The 20,987-nt window shown below is 40.2% G+C and overlaps 1 protein-coding gene and 1 long non-coding RNA gene across 11 annotated transcripts in view; both read left to right on the top strand.

Moving 5' to 3' along the window:
• Positions 1–20,987, top strand: part of MCF2L (MCF.2 cell line derived transforming sequence like) — a 156,765-nt gene that overhangs the window by 17,822 nt on the left and 117,956 nt on the right. The window contains exon 1 of one of the 10 annotated variants that reach the window (XM_032100519.1): positions 3,184–3,329. The exons of 7 other annotated variants lie outside the window; for them this stretch is intronic. In XM_032100519.1, the coding sequence (XP_031956410.1) occupies positions 3,239–3,329 (91 nt within the window). In that variant the 5' untranslated portion in view covers positions 3,184–3,238. Of the gene's footprint in view, positions 1–3,183; positions 3,330–14,610; positions 15,027–20,987 lie in introns of those variants that run through there. 2 more of the 10 variants (XM_032100520.1, XM_032100526.1) reach the window with 2 other exon arrangements.
• Positions 8,943–9,880, top strand: LOC116440145. Its single transcript, XR_004238426.1, has 2 exons — positions 8,943–9,028; positions 9,804–9,880. It is a non-coding gene; the product is annotated as an uncharacterized LOC116440145 (long non-coding RNA).

Raw genomic sequence — 20,987 nt, 5'->3', positions numbered from 1 at the left:
GGAAAACACATTAGTGGTGCTTCTGCTGAGGTTTCTTTGAGGTAGGCAGCAAGTCCTTGAAAACCAGGCAGTCTTGCCAGCAGCTTGTTTCCAGTAAGGTGTGCAGATACATGCATGAGGCCAGGTGTGTGCAGAGAACGTATTAGGGACCTCTGTAATGCCGTCAGGAATTGCTAAAAAACCCAGTTGAAACAAGGCTGGTGGGCCTAGAAGCAGAGTCAGCTCTCTTAAGTCCTGAAGTCCTCTTTGTTAGCATTCTTTGTGTTGAGGACAGATTTTTTTTCTAGGCAAGATACTAGCAGTCTCTTTTTCCACATAGACAGGGCTTGAAGTCAGAGGAGTAGGGAGAAAAATATGGAAAAATGCCACATTACACGTCTGCTTTTGTACTTTTTACCCCGCCCTACTATTGCTTCTTTTGAGAAACAACTCATTTTAGAACATAGACTGTATGTTCTGGAACCATACTGTGGATTGAAATTTGCTCTCTTTGTGTGCCGTACTGTGCCTCTGTGTTGTTCCAGTGCAGAGCAATGGTCTGATGTGGTGTATTGTGTACCTGGGCATACTTCATTGCACAAAAAAGGGCCTGTGCCTGCCCATTTTACTGTTGCAAAACATGTTTACATAAGAAGGCTGTCAATAAGATGATAGAAGGTATCAAAATGACATCCGTGTGTGCAGCTGGCACCAGTCCCAAGCAGAGCAGTTGGGTTGTTTTCCTGGTTTACCGACTGGTGGGGCTCCAGCAGCGCTGCTGGGGACTTTTGTTCACTGCACTGCAAGGAAGAGGCTCCCCAGCAGCATGTGGAAGAACAGTACCAATGTTGGTAGTAGCATTTAGATGTTTTAAGTCTGAGAGGGCATAATTCCTTCAGTAGTTTTCCTGGTGAGCGTCAAGCTACCTCATAACGGGTTCTCTTGCATTTGTCCAGAGCTGCTGTCATTCTTGAGAAAGCTGCCTGCAGTTTGGTGTGTGTGGTGCTCTTGAGCTGCTTCGTGTGCCCTGCACACACCTTGTTTGGCTTCTCAAGTGGCAGGGTAATCAGCTTCATGCAGAAGGGGTACAAAGGCATTGGAGTTCCAAACAGATGTCCTGGCAAAGTGAGTGGAGCACCAGAAAAAGAGTGCTTTCCAGTTTGTTCCTCAGCCTGAAGATCTGGGTGGATGCTCAGTCTGGCTGCTGAATTCTTCTTGGGTGAACACACTGTATTGAAGAATTGAAGCATCACTAGACCAGAGGGGACGGTAGCAAGGGGAAACTTGGTTTCCTGCTGACTGGGGCCCCAACTTGTAAAAGGAGAGTCTTGAGTTTTTCTCAGTTTCCAGTAGCATTTATACTTCTAATAAATAATCACTTGATTTGTGATGCACGGTGAGTGCTTAGAGCAGAGTTCCTGTTCTCATCTGATTGCATTTTAAAAGAGGGAATTGTGTTAATGTCAAAATCCAGGTGATTGTGAACCCTGACCACAGTGTGTGCCTTTCATCAGGCAGGTGGAACACCAGTCCCTGCAGAAGGACACTAACAAGGATGAAGCTGAGCTTGCCCTACTGTAATTTCCTTTTGATTGCTTAGATGAGCATGTCAGAAATATGGATTGTCCTGTGCTCCTTTCACAAGGCTCCAGTTATAGTGTTGTAGTTAGGGAATTTAGACCCCACTAGGTTCTATTGTGAAAGGCAAATACTGGGTGTTATTAGGCCAAAATTCTTCGGAAACCTTGTTCTGAGCATTTATTAGATTCACATGTGTCCATCTTGTTCTTTGTGACGTTTTGAAGAACTTCTGCTTGGTCTGGTCTGGTTGGTTTTTAGTCATTGCCGTTTGGTTGGTGTCAGTTTGGTGGGGTTAGCTTTATGTATTTATTTTGTAAGTCTGTGTAATTGTTAAACAAAGAGGAAAAACAGATTTAAAGAGCAAAAAGGTTCATAATAAAACTCTCCATTGCATGAACTTGAAGAATATCTGAATACTTTTACTGGCAGAATTCTTGTCAACTGGTTCTGTTAGCCCAATGTATCTAGTATTCCTAACTGTAACATGTTATTTATCGTATGTATGCGTCATTATGTAATCTGTCATTTCCAAAGGGCAACCAGGAGTCAGTGCTATCCTTCTCTCCATCTTTCTGTTGGGTTTGTTTTCCTTTTGGAGAGATGAAGAGAGAGCAAATGTATATTTAAAAGTTTTGTTCATTTTTGGTTTCACAGTGACTGCCAAAGTGATGCCAAAGTATCCGGAAATAGATACTGTAAGTATTATAAGCTATTGTGCCTGGCCCTTTAATCTCTTTTAAGAAATTGTATCTTGCCCTTCTGTGCCCAGTAGATGTTGCTGTTGATTCAGTAACACTGAAAGAGGACAAGTAGAGGAATGGTTTGGGAGCTCAGAAGATTTTGTAAATATTCCAGTATCTTATTCAGAGGAAAGGGGCTTAAAAAAAAAAAAATGCAGTGCCCATATTTTAATTTGTATATATTGGCCTTCCAATCTGTAGCATAAATGAGAAGTAAGCATTGTGTGTATAACTCAGTTACTGGTTTAATGTCCCGTGGAAAATCTGCATTGAAAGTGGGTTTTCTACCTTTCATCTCCATTATGGTTTTACTATGTATTTGTATTTATATTCTCATCCGAAGAAGCATGAATCATACCAGTCATGGTGATATCTCTGTAGCATGGTACAATTTTGCAAAGCTATGCTGTATGATCAGAATAGGCATTCCTGTAGCCTCTCCCAAGTCAGCATTGTTTCATGGAAGCTGGAGCCTTGCCAAGTTGTTAGAGCAATTTTTGGGGTGAAAACCCATTGCTCGGGGTGGGTTTTGCACACTTTTGTTGAAGGAGACAAAGCAAGGGAGGTAGGTCACTTTTGGAGAGGAGAATGGAGGAGATAAAGAAGAAAACATTTAAAGGTGCCCTTTACTGTTTGGTAAGGTCATGTGTAGGGGAAGCTTTTTAAAATTATTTTTTAATGCAGTCTGGTCTTCTAACAGAGTTTGAGAAGTAGTTTGTTATTGAGGCCAAAAAATTGTGTGAATAACATACTGAGTAGACAGGCTCACTGCTGAATTTTCATGCCCTGGTGTATGGGAAAACACCTGCAGCTGCTGGTTTCCGTGGTAACAAGTTCACTGCAAAAGCTAAATGCACTGCACTAAGCCTGTCAATTGTACTGCATTTGAGGAGAGTTTAACATGCACACTTGGACCTTTTGATACATGAGTTTCTCAAATGCTATGTCATTTATGCTATTCTCACATAAAATACCTGATTAACGGAGATGTGCGACATGCTTTGGATTTTGGACAAAACTACAAAAAAGGTTGGTATTTACAAGTCTGAACATGGGCTGTGTACGTGTGTGTTAATATTGCCTTACAGCATCTTGTTTTCTGAACACTTTTAAAGTCTTGCCTTTTAAAGCTCAGTGCTATTGCTTGCATATTGTTGCAGTCTTAACTGGTTTTTGGAGCTGGAGATCAAAGAGCTGCTGAAATGAATTGCTAGTACATATGCCATATAATAGAATTTTGGCAGGACACTGGTTTTATTTGTCTAAGTAATTCAATATGGGATACATGTATATGTTCTAACAGATGAGTATTTTTGCTCTGACTGGAAGGAGTATGATTTCATATATTGTGTGAGAAGATTTTAGTGATGCTTATGATTAGCTTCAACTGTTTGAGCCAAAAAAATCTATGGAACAGTGTGGCTGTGTAATTATATCAGAAAGAATTAATTTACAACTTGTATTGTTGTACTTTAAGAAAGAGAAACTCTGTTAAGCAAGTATTGTTAAAGAGTTGAATTGTTTTTCAGCAAATATGTTTAGCATAGCTTCATGTGTGTACCTGGATCACAAGTACATGAAGTCATATTTGCGACTGCCTTTCTGTTTGTAAAGGGGTTTCCTGTATATATTGGGAAAATAGCATATAGTACTAAGACTAGGCAGTATAAAAAACCACAACACATGGTGACAAAACCTTGTCTGTAGCTTGTCAAATAGTATAGACATCTGGCAGTGACTCTATGGTGGGATTGCTTTCTAAAATAGACTTTAAAACATTTCATAAGCTGCTTTTCTTTTCTAAAACGAGGCAGCATGAAATTACATTCACATGAAATTATGTATGAGTTTAGCCACTAGACCCTTTGCATTTGGGGTCTTATTCATGAGTATTAAACAACCTTTGAATCTGAGACCTTACTGTGTTTCCCCCACAGATAATATGGAATGTCATTAATGAGGTATATCTTTTTAAAGAGCTCTCTCTAGAAAAGACTTGAAGTTTTCATGGGCTTTCTTTTATTACTATTTGCTTTGAGTGCTCTAAGTTATTAATATTGCATTAGACTTGTGCTCTGTGTGTACAAACTGAGTCTATTGGGGGATTGAGGAGGTGGGGAGAGCAGGCAGATACTGTGTTTTACATGAGAAACTAGTCTTTAGTTTTAAATACTCCCTTGCAAATGTCAGGGGAGAAGAAAAGGGACAAAAGGAGAGTAAAATAACTATTTGTATGTTGCAGTTATTCATGTTCTGTCTTCTGAATCCCATCATACCCCTTCTTGCTGTCTTTACACTTTGAAAAATGTAGACAGCAAAAATTTTTTTCTATTGTAGAACAAACAGTTTAGTTTCTTGAACAGCATGCTGCCTCATTCCATGAAAGCAATAAAAGGCAAACTGTCTAAAACTACTCTGGTTTTGAGAGCTCTTTCTTGCAACCCACTGCAGCACTGGTAATTACAAGATATCCCATGTGCACATACATGTGACAGTGAAGAGAAATCTGATACTTAGATGGAATAGAATAACAGTTTATACATGTAACTTTGTGCTATGGAAAGCTTTTGGATACTTAAAAGAATCTCTGAGTTCTGTATATAATGACATCATTTCGAACGTTATTTGTTACGTTGTTTATGGTTATGCATTTCTTTGGTTTTACAAAATAGGGCCTTCCAGATTAAGTTACTTAATGGTTTTTGCTTTTGTAACAGGGGATGCTAGCAATGACAGATCCAACCATGCTAAGAACTACAGATGCAAAAGTGATTATTTCCTTAATGCCTGTCTTGTCTTTTCTCTAAAGGGTTGGTTGAGATCTTGAAGGAAGTAAATGGGTCTTAGGGGTTGCTAATGCAGATCAGTCTCTAGGAGCTGAACAGACTCTTCCTTTCATTTGTGTTGGTCTTGATAGAGCTAAAGTTTCACGTCAGGCCTTCCATGGTATCTGGTGTCCTTAAGCCTCTTCTTTATGCTGCCCTTTGGAATTCTGCTTTTAATTACATTTCATTATGCTAACCTCCCTGTTCTTCCTGCTGCTTGTCTGTGCTCTGCTGATGCAGTGACAGTGTTCAACCCTGAAAATGTTCTTCGTCTTGGGTACTACACAAGTAGGAATGGTAAAGAGGATCAAAGAGTTCTTCTTCAGGGATTCAGACTTTGCCATGGCACTGACGTTTTGAGGCGCTGGGAGGGAGCTGGCAGCTGAAGGAGTAACTTTTACAGCCTGTTGAAACTGATCTTGTAAAAAGAACGCTGAAGGCAAAATTTTGCAGAAAAACACTTGAAGCATTTGAGAAATGGCAAGAATACAAAACCTGAAATTTTGTGGAAATCTCACTTCAGACTTTTAGATCTTATAAAGTGTGACATGGCTCAATGAAAACAGACACAGTGAAAGAGCAGCATGATTACAAAGCAACTGTTGAAGATATTTTGATTGCACTTCTTGATGCATCCTGGAGATTAATTACCAATGACTTTCTGCAGCTGACCTGACAGCACCTGGGCAGGGTTAGAAAAAAAAATGTCTCCTGAGCTGGAATAGGAAATGGTGTACTGTACTCTGGGGATGAGTCTCTCTGTGAGCGTGTCCCTCTGCGTTAATCTTTGTGGATTTATGGGCCAACTCTTGATCATGGTTGTGATATTTTTTAAGTATCTAGTAATTTTAAAGCTTAAATTATTTGAAAGTGAATCCCATGAAACCTCTTACGTGTAATAGATAGTTTATCAAAAAGCACTTAATTTTACTGTATTTTTAAGTAAGTGAAAAAACCCCTGACTGTGGTCATTCACGAAAACTAATGGTAGTACTTCCATAAGCCTATTGAATTAAAAATTCAGTCTTTCTGTTTCAAGAAAGCATAAAATGGTGGTTTGGATATGGCTCACAATATAAAGAAATCTATATGACATTTTTCTTTCTGACAGTTTTACCATAATGCAGCAGAGTAACTATAAACTGAAGAGCAGTCATTTCCCCTCACCTACTGAGGGTTTTGTGCAGACCATCTCCCAGGAAAGATCAATTTAATTTGGCTTGTTCGAGAAGTACCATATTCCATGAAGAACATTAAATGGAAAATAAAGGGGATCTGAAAGTATTCACTGTTTTATATCCTAATCAAAAAAACACAGCACAACAAATTATTGTAAATTGGATATGGTGATTTTTGCTTGTCAAGAAATGAAAAAGTTGTAATTGTTTGCAAAACATTTTTTAGAGACTTTTTTTTTCCTTACCTGCAATCTTCTGCCACTTTTGATGGCATCTGCTGTATTAAGTATCCACCAACAAACAAAAAGAAAATAATGTTACTCTATTTACTGAGGATTGTTTGCATTAAAATAGGTAGGGCAGTCGGTCTGTTAAGGAAACAGTGAGAGAAGTTTTCAAGCTCTGTTGTGAAGGACACAACAGCACCATTGCAGGACCTGTGATGAGTGTGAGCATTCTGCAGCAAAACTGAGATCTTGTTTGGGGTGTGGCCTCTTTGGCTGCAGGTGAAATATCCTTGTGGTTGTTGGAAATTATTTTCCTATTTCTAGATGTTTTTTGAGACTTCTTAAATTTTCCTGGTTTGCATTAAGAGAAAGCCAAGTCCTTTAAGAGTGCTTGAGGTGCATTCCAGGAGGGAGACCAGCACCCAGTGTGGAATGGTAAGCAGCCTTGGGGCAGCACATCTGCCAGAGGTGGGCAGCTCAGCCAGACCAGCCACAGACTGAATCTTCCCATGTCCTCAGTGCATCCCCTGAGCATTGCACTACTTCCTTTTATAAAAAGGGAAAAGCTTTCTGTCACCTTAAGCTCCACTGAATGCTACTTTTTAAGATGTACAAGTGGAAAAGGGCAGTGAAATTTTTAAGATACCTCCAGGGATGGAACGGGATGTATTTAAAATCTGTGTAGATGTGGCACTTAGGGACACGGTTTAGCAGTGGACTTGGCAGTGCTGCGTTAATGGTCGGACTCAATGATCTTAAAGGTCTTTTCCAACCTAATGGTTCTGTGATTTTAAAAAAGTTCTAAATTAAAGTTGACATCCTTCTACTGTGTCCTTTATCTGTGATAAAATTTGTCAGCCTGTTCCTCAGGGGTAAGCACTTCAGTTTTATTCTGTGTAATCAAATTGAATGGTCCTGGAAATACCCTACTTTTTTATTCTGAATACTTTTTATTTCATTGATTGTATGTAAAATTAACAATTGTATGTGGCAGTTAAATATCACTTTTTGTTACAGAGAAATTTCCTGAGTGTTTTAAATCAATCCTGACTTGAATGGTAGACCTGCTGAACTTTTATGTGTGCAGCTTGTTCTTTTGAAATAGGGATTTTTACAAAGTAGGGCATGTCTTAAAATTTATTTTTAATACTCCAAGTCTGAACACACACATATAATTTGATTTAAAGCCTAATACTTTTTAGGAGACCTCAAAGATTTGAGCTCTAAAAAAATGTTGGACACACTCTTATTTGGAATAAATTGATTTTATGACCCCTTATCCAGCATTTCCTTTGAAAAGAAAATCACCCTGCCAACAGAAGACAAAAGGTGTGTTTTCTGGATCCATTTAATTTCAGCAATTACACACATAATACTAAGTCTGTGAAAGAATATTACTGGGGCATCTCTGCATCTATACTCTACCATCTGTTTAATTATCATGGTACCAGTAGCTGATCTTCTAAAACCAGAGCTCCCTGACATCCACTATTTTATTTTTCTACATTTTAAGTACTGTGGTTTCAGTGCTTTAGGGGTTGGAGTATTTTCCCCAGTGAGCCTTTCCTTTGACTATACATACATGTGGAAGTGCCCCAATGAAGGAAATAACAGTGATGCTTAATTTCTTTCCATATTACTCCTTTTTGCAGCAAGTTCATTCCCTGCTCACCTTTAAGCTTCCTATTCTTGGTCTTCCTAACTTCCTGCACAAAGTACTTCCTTCATCTATAAAGATACCTCAGTAAACTTAGAAAGGAAGGGTCTTATTTGGCACTGCATTGGCAAAAGGCAACATTCATTCATTCATTTATTGCCATGCCTGCTTTTAGAGGAGTGCAGCTGTGGGCACATCTGGATAGTTTAGCTCCTCAGACTGAAGAAGAATGAAAGACTGGAACACCCCTCAGCTGGAGCAGGAGCAACTGGAGGTGTTAAATTAAATAAACTCTTTCAAGGCTGTTGGCTCTGCAGTGATTACTTAATCCCACGTGGCAAAAAAGGACAAAGAAGAAATCTGAATGAAGCACTTACAAGGAAACTTGGTACTCTTTAGAAACACGGCAAACCAGTAGATGAGATTCAAATGATATTTCATCCAAGCAAGGGAGGCTGGGGAAAAAGAAGGCCCTGCCTGTTATGCTAGGAAGTATTGAAACCTGTGATCTGGTCAATCATTTTAAGCTAATTCAGGCTGAGGAGCCTAACTACAAAACTTCACAGAAGGATGAAGAATGCTGCTCTAGCATGAAGCCTCGACACAGGTTGTAGAAGAAACTAAATATGGAAAGTCAGTAACTAAATTAAGCTTTAAGAACTAATCTTGATGTATTTGTTTCTTTGTGTTTGGTTTTTTGTGGGTTTTTTTTTTTTTTTTTTTTAAGGAGAGGCTAGATTGCAATTGCTGGGGGAGGAAGCAAGCTGTTTGGGGAAGTATGGGGAGCTGGACTGTAGCAAGATTGGGCTATATTGAAGAAGAGGCAATCCAACAGAGATGAGTATGTTGCATTTCATCTATCTTTTACTACTACTCAGCCATGGGCCTGAGCAATAATGGAAAAGGAAGGGGAGCGTGAAGCTTTTCCCCTACTGCGAAGTACTTGATCTGGGTGTCACCTCAGCCTCTGGGAGTATCACACATCCCAGATGGGGAACCTGGAGAGCAGCTGCTAGGACATCTTCTGTATGGCACTTACTTTCTCAAAAGAAAATTTATTGAGGTTGAGAAGGCACTGAGGACTTGAGGAAGATTTGGTAAAATAATATATAAATTAAATAAGGCCTAATGTTGATGGAATTGTTCTGTTAACTGTCCTTGCACATCTGAAAGCTTCTTTAGTCTGTGTTCCTGTATGAATGAACCTTGCCCATACTCTGGCTTCATATGAGTGTCAAGTTTGTAAGAAGAAAAACTTTTGGTTTTTTGTTTCCCCTTCTTCCTCTATGTATTTCCTAAGTTCTCTGTATTCCTTAAGATTGTGAATGTAGGAACAATTTTCTCCTTGTGAAAGAGTGAGGTGTTGCCAAAACCAGAATACTGCCATCTCTGCTTATGAATCCCAGTTTCAAATCCCAGATGCTTTACATAATAAAGCCTAACTGGGCTGATTACCAAGAGAACTCAGTCATTCAGGGAAATAAAAGGGAAAAATCCCTTTTCTTCATGAAGGAAGAACTCATGCCAAGAGGAGGTTGAAATGTTAAAAATGCATTTTCTGTTTGGATCTTTCATATCAACTGTCCTGTTTCCCTTTTCTTTCCCTTTTATTTAAGGCTGGGGATCAGTATCGCTCTTGTGCAGTGGGTGTATGTGGCAGTTTTTTGTAGGACCTGAGAGGACTTAACTTTGTGAAAACCACATTCAATGGGTTTCTTCCCTCTCTGCAGGAGCCCAGCTTAGGTAAGTCACCCTGGCTATGTTTGCAGTGTCTTTAGAGAGCAGTGGTGACATGGATGCTGTAGCTTCACTGCTCACACAGTCTATATATAGAGTTTTGTGGTGTTGGGGCCATCCAGAAAAGAGCGTGTGGAGTTGGCTGCCTGATGTTGACCATGTGGTATCACTAGAAAGCGGTATGGGATGTTTGGCAGGGGATTCAGCTGCACAGGCACAACCATCCATATGCTCTGCCTGTTCCCTTTGCTGCAAGCAATGCAGTAGGGCATCCAATGCAGCCGTGCAAAGCGGCCTGGCAGCCTCTGTGTGTTTCCATTCCTTGTAGTCCTGCTTTAAATCAGTACATAATTTTTCTTCTGCTGCAGCTGCTCTTTGGCTTGTAGAGAAACTAAGCTCCTATGGGTTAAACTGGAAGCCCTCTTGTGGATTAGTAATTGATTGAAAAATAAGAAATAGTTCCTTTAGGTGGTCAGTTTTCGCTGGATGGAGGGGGAGTTACTGGTGGAGAAAACTCAGGGATTTCTGCAGGGGTTCCAGCTATTCAACATAATTCTAAATGAACTGTAAATAGAAAGAAAGCACGGAAAATTTGCAAATGTGTGAAAATATTTATTCCAAATAGTAAAATTCAGTGCTGAGTGCACACTGTTGGAGGATAAATTGGTGGTGCTAAGCAAGTGATCAGTAGAGAAGGTGAGGTTAATTGTTTGTACAAGCATGAGATGAGAAAAGAAAATGCTATTCTGTAAGCTAAGCTGTTGCCCTCACTGAGAGACCTTGACTGGCTGTGGGTAGCTCCCTGAAAACAGCAGCAGCTCCGTTGGCATTCAGTGTTGGTCCGAAAGGCAAACAAAACATTACAAACTGCTGAGAGTGAAACTGAGAACAACAAAATCCTGATGTCACACAAAATCCTTATGTCACTGAGTAATCTCAGCTGTGCCTACTTCTGGAGTACCATGTCCAGTTTTGTTCCCTTTGTTAGAGTAGAATTAGTGTACGAGGAAGAGGTGAAGGCAGTTGGAGGTATGAGGTTGCTTTTATACAAATAGGAACTAATTAGTGTAGGAAATTTTCTGTCTGGAAATCAGGCAATTGGAGGAGACATAATATCACCTACAGTGGCAGTCTGTATAGTCATGAATGGCTTGGGGATGTGAAAAGAGAGTGTTTATTTCCTGCTGTTTTCTTTTTTTTTGGTTGGTTTTTTTTTTTTTTTCCACTGCTTCACAAAAGAGAAACTGGGGCACTCAGAAAACTTTCAGGAAGGTAGTTTAAACAAAAACAGTTTTTCACACAGCACGTAATTAAATTTTGGAACTCACTGATGGCTGATGTTATGGAGATCAGTGTAAAGTTAGCAGAGAAATCTTTAGGTATGTTGTTGAAAGTATCTTTTGCTCTAGAAAAACTCATTACATGATTATATGTTAATGACTTTTGGTTACCAGTTTGGTTCCCCCACATGAGTGGACAGCTGTGTGTTACTTCTGGAACACTTTCAAAATAGCCACAATTTCTTGAAAAACTAAGTAATCCTATTTGGGTGAAACTGTTTTGAAATAAAAGATGTGTGATGTTGCTGTGTTTGAACAGGATTTGCTGAAGACTACAGCCAAAACCAGAGCAAAGTGGAGGACTGAAGGAAAAGATAATGTTGTTGAGGCTCTCAAATCCAGTAGAAGTTCAGGAAAAAGTCAATACAAATCAGGCCAAATATTACACCCGTGCAGCCATGGAAATCGATTGATTGAATTCTGTAATATATTTGCTCCTTGCTTATTATCTTTGCAGTTTCACTGAAAGAAACAGGAGTACAGACCATTTGACAAAAAGAAGTTTCCAGTGCATTTTAAGCATGTAAGACAGGACTGAAAGGCTGTGTAATCCTCAAATTCCTGTATGAATTCCTTTGTTGCAGCAGGGGCTTGCCTGGGACTAGTGAAGATATTTTGCTAAAGGTAATACATTAGCAGAAGGTAAAAATCAGAATTCTAGAAGCAGCTTGAATTTTTAATTAAAAAAATAATTCAAAATAATCATATTGTACCTGAAAAATGACATCATTTCCTATTGTATTTACTGACTCTCACTGTTAGAACTGAGCATCTGTCCTTTTACTATCATATTTTAATTAAGCGTAAGATGTGTGGGACTGAAATGGCATGTTTAATTCCATAACATGGTTTACATGATGATCTGCAGGGGTGTAGAGATCAAGTAAAAACTTCAAAAGAGTGAAAACTGCAGTAGCTCTTCCCTGAATTATAGTGATGTTGTATTTTCAGGACTGTTTTGATTCCTTAGGTAGCTCACAGTCACATACTGGACTGATTCATGTTGCAAGGAAGCTCAGTTGGGTCTTTCTGTTAAGAGTTGATTTTAATTAGTTTAAGGTCTGTTTCTTTAGTCTGACTCAAGGTTGTTCGTGAACCCATGGATGATCCTGTTTCAAACCAGCAGAGATCGTAATCCCACATTTGGTTAAGTATCTTGAAAATACTCTCTGTTCCATTCAGTAGAGAAGCTATGCCAAAGCTTCTTACTCAGGAAGACAAGGCTGCCTGATTTCCATGAATGAACATGATCAAACAAGTACCTGATTACAAATAACCCAATTCTAAGTAAACTAACTTTCAACCCATCTAACTGAACCTTTCACGTGGATGCTTTGCTCATGCCTTGCATGCTTGGAATTTGTTTGAAGGTGTAGAAAGTCTATATAAAGTGGCAGTGTTGGTGTAACTGAGGTTTAACTAACATATTTGGGTTCTCCATTCATTTTGCACAAGTATAAATTATTATGTGCTTGTGATTCTGAAACTTGACTGGTTGATGTGGTAAAATTCTTCACTACATTTTTATCTTCCTTTTCATTGGTTATTTCACTGAGAAACTCCACGGAAAGATGGACCTTTGATATACAGGAAGCTTAAGCAGTCTGCTGATTCTCCAAGGAAAATATGAAATTACTGTTGAATTGAGGCAGGATACTCAGGGAAAGCTGGGATTGAACTAGCATCTTCCCTTGCAGTAGGTGCTTACAAATGAATATATTTGCTGCACTTCTTACTGCACCAGGAAATCGTGAAATCTTACAAGTGAAATTCGCTGTTCTGCATATGCAAAAATGCCTCAGGCCTTTGACTTGCTCCATAACAAATCCCATGGACTGTCTGACATCTGGAGTTCTCCCTGGGCTGACTGTGGATGCAATACGGTCACACAGCCTTTGGTTCAAAATGAGCCTCATCTATCCAAGTGCACCTGCAGACTTGCACACTTTTTCTCATTCATTTGTTCCTCCTGGTTCACCCCCAGAATGGCCAAGCCTGGCCTGGTAATAATGGCTTTGCTGCCCATCACTTGTTCCTTTCCTAAATGCAGTCTCAAATGACAGTCACATAAACAAAATACTTTTTGCATACAAAGTTCCTACAAATCCTGTTTTTCAGTGGTTATAATTTGTTATGGAAAAGCTTGACTGAAGACTTCATTCTGTCTTTTCTGTTAAGATTGAAATGGAAACATATAAGGCTCTAGTCATATATAATACATGGAACTGCTGTAGGCCATATTTTGAGTGGAAATAATGTAAATTAATGTAGTAAATGAATTATCTAAATTAATTTCATTGGCAGAGGAAGCCCAGATAGTTTGATGGGTCCTCTTAAAAACTTTTTGTTTTAGTTCATGTCCTCTCTAATGGTATTGTTGAGAGTTATGAACAAATCATCATAGGTATCCACTTATTTTCCTAGGAAGGGCTGCTGTTTTTACCTGCTGTATGCAATCTGTAGAAAAGAATCTTCATCTTAAATAACATAGCACAGTCTTCTTAAACATAGAGAAAAACATCCCTTTTTTCTTTTAGCCATGGATAATTTGCTTATTTTTGTGGTTAAAAAATAAGAGGAAATAGATAAAACCAATAGGAGGATTAGAAGAGTGGGAGAATTCAGCTGACCATTAGCAAAAACGTGACAACAATGAGATTTCGTAGGCATCAAGATGATCTTAAAAATGAAGTGTTAAAAGCATCATAGTTTCAAACTTCTAAAACAGTCTGTATAAAAGTACTGAAAACCAGTTATGAGGAGTTGTATAGAGAAGCATTGTACTGCTTTCAGTCTTGAAGGTTTTCCTGTGTCCCTAAAAGTTTTCCAGTGGTACTGTACCCTCTTTAGTAAATGGAAGTTTACTGGTTATGAGGTTTGGTTTTCCTGGCTGCCTTCTGCAGCAATTCTGTTGTGTATACTCCATACACCTTGTGGGGTCCACGGAGCCCGGCTCTAAAACCCCTTTGCCTTAGGTGGGGATACAGTTGCTGTGGAAATACCAATTTCGCAGAGTTATAAGACTGCTGTGGCACAACATTAAAGCAAACTCCTCCTAAGAGTCCAGAAGACAGCTGTGTTTAAAGGAAATACGACAGCGTTTAAAGGAAATTCAAAAATGACCATTCCAAACCGAACGTGAGGCCATCCTGCGGGCTGGTGAGAGCGGGATCTCCTTGGCACTGTCACTGGGAAGGCATTTGCCTTCCAAGCTGCTCACCCTGACAGCAAACTGGCAGGAAGGTGGGGGAGCCCCGGCTCACGTGAGTGGGGATGGGGCGTTCTGCGAGCTCCGGCTGCTCCCGCGGGATGCAGCGCAGCCCTTCCCAGCGCTGGCCATACGTCGGCTCCTCAGCGCTTCGCATCAATCCTGGCGTGTGAGGACTCCACTGCGGGCAAGCCCACACGCGGCAGAGGGGAGAGAAGTTCTGAGCGGTCCTGCTGTCATTAACATTCCCGGCTCTGGCTGCCAGCAGCGCCCGCCTCACCCAGGCGCTGCCAGCAGGGAACGTGGGCTCCTGCCTCTCTTTGTGCTGAGGGGATCCGTGCCGAGCGATTAAAATGCAGGGCTGCGAAGCACTGCTGTAGTGGGCTGGCTTGGGGTTTTTTTTTTCCCCCTGCCTCCTTTAATCCTTGAGCAGGGGGGGCATGTTTGCTGTGGATTCTTTTTGTTTTATCTGAGAATGAGATGCTGGCTGAAAATTGAAGAAATGGCCCTAGAAGAATTGATGCAAAGATTAAATGCGGTTTCCCAGTGCGCTGGTAGGAGGAGCTGCTGGTCTTAAATAACGTGTTGTGTGGATGCTGTTAGGGATTTTGTAGGATTTACAGAAAATCCTGGCAATCTGACTAGCTTTCTTTATGCATGCTCTCATTAATAGGAAAGAAAACATTACGAGCTTTTGTCAACAGGTTAAACTTTTGTTGATATTAACACTAATTAAAATTTTTTAGTGCTTAGATATTCCTGAAGCATGCTTTAGAACATCATCTTGAGTAGTTTTGGGTAGCTGTTAGCCCAGTCATATACTCTAAATGGGTCTTGAGTCCCTTTTCATCTGACTGCACTGTACCTTAATTGGGGGAATTACAGATTTGTCTAGTGAAACGGGTCTAATATGAAGCAATGAAAAGCTCAGCTAACTGTAAGCACTGCAAGCCAGTATTTTGGGTGGATATAAATTGCACTTTCATGAGAATGAAGAGTTGCATGAATTAATCGTGGTTAGTTTTACACCTGTATGGATTAAAAACTAGAGCAGATCTGCTAAAACAGTTTTAGCGCTGTAGAAAGATTATGACAATTTCTGAGATTCTTTTATTTGTTGAAAATGTAAATGGTTGTGTGTTCAAAACTAGAACTAAGAAGCAGTGCATGATAATGTGATCTTTGATTAGATCTAGGAATGTTTTCCTGGCTATTGCTTATGCAGAATGTGAACATATTTCAGAATAAAAAGTTGCCTGGAAAGACAAGAGAGGTGGTTTTTGCATCCTTTTAAACTGTTTGGTTTGCCCTTTATTCTTGGTTGACAGATTACAGAAGTCTTGCATCTTATTGTCATGTGAGGCAAAACAGTGATTTGAAAATACAGAATATATAAGGTATTATTCATTGCAGTATCAAAATTTGGAATTTATCTTCCTGTTTTCCTAGTCCTCTATTTCTTAAGGGTGACTTTCTCATCTTTTTCAATTTCCGTGGGGTGGAAGGAGATAATTAGCAAGATGGCTGATGCTGTAGTCTGATGAACACATAGATTAAATGACAAATATGGAATGAACAGATCAGCTGCATCTGTTTTCTTGGATAGGGAAAAAAGGTATTTTACCTTCTCAATAACATTTTTCTGGGGGGGAAACAAGATTGGATCTGACAAGAACAAGCATTAAATTACAAGTAAAGGTCACATGCACACTATTTTCTCCTTTCTTTTTATTCCTATTGATTATCTTCCTATTTTCAAAATATGTCTTTATTAAATGTCTGGATATTTGTTTAGTTTTCTGTTTTGATTTTCTTAATAAGAAAGCCAGTCTGATATTTTCTAGGGCATACTGTCTATTGCAGTTTATTTTAGTAATTTGTACATTACTTTTTCCACTCCCATGAAAATGTTGATCTAGCTTTTTTGAGGCAAGATAAATTTTACGAATGTATGGTGGATTTGATTAGGAATGTGAGAGCCTTTTCTTCCTGAACTGAAGGAGAGGGAGCCTCCAGAGTGGGAGGTTTGCCTGTGACACCGCCTGTCTCTCAGCTGTGCAGCTGCAGGTACACTGTGACCTTCATGTAGCCACCAGCAGCTCCGAACGCTGTTTTCATACTTGCTGGCAGCTCTGACCATGTGCTGGTATTTAGCTTGTTAAACTTGCATATTTAAAGGGGGGGGGAAAAAAAAAAAAAGAGAGAGAAAAGGCAGCCTTTACTTTACAGCCAGTTTCACGTTCATGTGGTTTAGCTGGTCCCTCTCCTCCCCTTTCTCTTTCTTCCTCTCCATTATAATCCCTGTGTGGGTATTCTCAGGCCAAAGGCAGCACTTTTCTACAGCCAGTGGTTGTATTTACAGGTGACTGTTTCAGGTTTCCTTTTCCTTCACCCCCCCTCCCTCCCTTGCTGCTTTCAGGTTGCTTAGACTGTTTCTCTGTCGCTGTCTCCCATGCTTGGGCTGTACACTGTCCTTGGGTCAAATTATCCTGTCTGGCTTCACAGCAGTTCTGTTGATTCAGAAACCTTTTGTAAACAAAGATTTCCTTAACAGCCCAAGATCATGTTCAGACTTTTTCAATAGCTCCCTACTCAGGAGTAATTGAAATGCAGAGGTTACCCTGGCTTCTCCCTGGTGCAGCTGTCCACCTTCAGGCATCAAGGAATTTTCTCCTTTGTAGGATTCTAGGTTAAAAAAAACCCCAAAAAACTGTTTTTCCTTAGCTTGTATTTTTTTTTTCTGAATTATACTGTAGGCAGGCTGAGATTTATCCCAGGTAGTTTTAAGCTTTTGCGTCAGAAGAGGGATTCTCCTAAAATCCTTGTGCACTGAACAGAGAGAAGGGGGCATGTTAAGATGTTAAGAAGGAAAGTCCTTCTACCTTCTGAGGTGCACTGGTCTTTCCTGTGACTGGGTCAGGGGGCCAGGAAGCCTGGAGTAGCTCAGCTCCTAACCTAGCATCTCCCAATGCCTGAGGTTAGGAATGGTAGGTCTGGGTGTGTCCGTAATCTTTCACTGTTCTACCACAACAGCCTTTATGCCTCTGGCTGCTTTCCTGCTGGCAAGTCCCCTGTGTCAGTCTGGCACTCACACAACCTTTCTGGGCTACTCATCCCTCACTGCCACAGCAGCACTTGCCTTAGCGGTTCTGCTCCCTCTTCTCTGACCAAATTCTGATTTACTCACATTCCCAGCCCCCATGGTACGTTACTGACCTCTCCTTACTCTCTTATGAGTGTGTGATCCTCTCACTGGATCCCTCGAGTGCCTTCCTCTGCCACATTTCACAAATCCAGACAGCTTTCTCTGGCAAAGCTTTGGTTGATTATTTCTCATCTTCCTCACCTTCACCTTATCCTCCAACACGTGTCTTCTACTTCTGAACACACTTAGCTACCAAAATCATGCTCCCTAGTTTAATATTATCATCTGCTTCATATTCATGCTCTGACTCCTGTTCCACAGTTCAAAATAACATTGCACCCTACCCTTTTCCAACAGCTATAAAGGGTGTTCCCATGACATTTTCTTTAATTTTTTCGCAGATCCACTCCTCAGTCTTCCCCGCCACTTTCCTTCTATCAAATGGCCACCTGGACTTGGATGACCAGACTAATTGCTTTTGCTGTTCTCATATAAATCCATAAAATAAGGCAGAAATTATTTAAAGAAATTCTCTGGGTGTGGTTTTTTGGTTTTGTTTGGTTTTTTTTAAAATTTATTTTCTATTAGAATTGTGAGGTTATTTCAGAAAAAAACTGTGACATTATTATTGATACTAAAAAAAAATCCTGGTTTTGTCCATGTTTATTGTTTTGATGGATAATGGCATAATTTCTGTTCATTTGGACATAGTTTTTACTTTCCTTCTTCTTTTTCAGTTGTTGCTGTGTTAAATTCAACTCTCTTCCACAAATTTCTGTTTATGGACAGAGCTTCCCCTCCCCATGGAACAGTAGCTCAGAGGTTGAAGCCTGAGATGATGAATAGTTCTGACCTGGGACCTCATGCATTGTCCATATCATTGCCATGGGGGTTCTGCTGAGGACTCCCTTTGCTCTGACTGACACAGAAACAGTGTTAAGGCACCAGCTCCTGATGTCAGTCACTACCCTACATTTGCATCATTTGGAAGCCTTGCAGTGACGTGTTGTCTAATTCATGCAAACAGGCAATACAAGTCTGACATTCTCAGCCCTAAGCTTGTGGAAGCCCCACTATAACAGTTTCTTTCCACCTTGGAAAAGCGCCACTATTACAGCTACCATCTGTTTCCTCTCCTCAAACGCAATTTTAATGCTCTGCAGAAAGAAGAAACATCTGCAGACCAAAGAAGGAAAACATGTGGTTCCGCAGTAAATACGTATGCAGTGCTGGTATTTTAAGTACAGGTAGCATCCTGTAGCCATTTCAGCCTCAGTCACTTTTCAATAGCTCCAGATTTTCAGTCTTATTCACAATTTGGGCCCAAACTTTACATTACATTTCCCTGACTTTCTGTTCTTGACAGGCAGGCTTTTGAAGTTTTGAAAGCTGGCTCACCTGTAGTGACAAATTAGGCACAGATGTAGGAGAAAGGAACTCGCACACCATCTCCAAGCATCACTGGGGTGAGTTAGATTATTGCAAGAACAAACAGGAACATCCTGAGGCATTCTGAAGGGACATTTTAAAGTTGTGGGCAGCTGGAAGGACCTGTTCTGTGTGTCCTCCCCATTCCTACACTCTTGTGAGCTTGCCTGCACTTTCTTACCTTTGTAGCTTCTGTCCTTGGTTCACTTGATTTTCAGGTTTGGGAACCCAAAAAGTCTTTCTCCATGTGGCAGAGTGCTCTGTTTGCCTCTGTTAATTTGGCAGGTAGGCAGATCTGAGCATGAATCCATTGATTTACTACTTGGCAACTTTCTATGTAGCTGATAGAGTTGGAGAGAGCCACGTGAGAGGTCTGAAATCTGCAGGTTGTTGGCACATCCACGGCACCCAGGTGGCCTTTACTGGTAATGGGGCATGCCTCTGCCTGGTATTAACTTGCTGGCCTTTAGTTTCAGCTTTTCTGCTGAAAGTAGAAAAAGTAGGCATGTCCTTCCTGACATGAGGTTTAAAATTTTAAAAATAAAGATGGGAGCTGCAGTTGAACAGACACAATTAAGCAGTTAGGAGTGGATTGCTCATATTTGCTATGGGGATGTACTGTCACAGCTCCTGGGAGCCCCTGCATGACATCCATTTCTTAGCATATTCTGGCCTAAAACAAAATCTTTATTTTACTACTGAAACAGCTGAATCTAGTGAAACTAGTGGGAGTAAAGTTCAGAGATGGCAACAGTATCTTCCTTATTAAAAGGAGCTAGCTGCCTTTTTGGGAATCTGAGGAAAAATATTTTAGTATTTTGTTCAACATCAAGGTTGATTACATCTTATTTTTAGCCAAGCTATTTTTGCTTAAAGATTGTGTCCCAAAACAGTTCATAACAAGAGGGTTTCTTTTTTTTTTACATACAACTCCTCCCCCTGGCCCCTACCCCCCCCCCCAAAAAAAAAAAAACCAAACCAAACAGCAAAAAACCAAGAACCACTTGACTTCATATCCGTATCCATATGCAATTTCTGGTACTGTTAGCAACCTCTCTTATGTCACCTACCCCAGTCTTTCATTGATTTTAGTGGCAGTTACTGAACTACAGTAGGAAAACTGCCATCTGGGCGGATATCTTTCAACAGATTCAGGGCAAAATAGGTATTAAATAGTAAATGATGGCACATTTAGAATGATTTTTCATAGGATTATGGGCTGCATACTTGTCAGTCTCCTCTTCAGTTTATGGACTTTGGGTAGATATACTTAAAGCTTGCAGAGCTGGGAAAGCCCTGCCTGGATTTAAATACTTAGTGATATGAAAGAAGAAAAAAGCCTGTTACTTTAATGTGGTTTTATTATCATGGTGTCTCAGAATACTTTCTTGGCAAGAGTGCCTGGCACAGCTGTCTGCCATGCTTCCAACCAAAGGGAGCCAAACTGCAAGATTACCTTGTGCATATCAAATAACAGGGAACTTCTGCAGAAAAGGAACAGCACAGAGCAGGGACGGGGTGTCTGCATGTAACGCTGGCTGTGTTGTCTTCAAGGTGTTTGCTCTAAGCTGATGTGTTGGCCAATGCCTGGGAGCAGGAGGCATTTGGGTCACTCACTTTTTCATTTAATGAAGAAGATCAAGCCAGCTACTTGGGATTTTGTTGTTTGTGTGTCAGCTCCAACAAATTCTTAAGGTTTTCAGTATCTGAAACACTGCATTTCATCTGGAACTTTGAGTCTACTGTTTTACAGTATCCGGCTTAGTTCCATTGTTTCTTTTGTCCCATTAAATAGCAGCTCTCATTTCCGACAGAAAGAACAGAATCTTGAATGCTTTTATATGGATTAATCGCTTGTAGGTCTCTTGAGTTAGCCCTGCAATACTGTGTTGGCTATTTTGACCTCTCTAGTTACTTATCCCCACAACTGCATAGCTCAAGC

Source organism: Corvus moneduloides, chromosome 2, assembly GCF_009650955.1.
Source record: "Corvus moneduloides isolate bCorMon1 chromosome 2, bCorMon1.pri, whole genome shotgun sequence".
NCBI classification, from domain to species: Eukaryota; Metazoa; Chordata; class Aves; order Passeriformes; family Corvidae; genus Corvus; species Corvus moneduloides.
The sequence above is the reverse complement of the archived record's forward strand: the minus strand, read 5'-3'. Positions and strand labels throughout refer to the sequence as shown.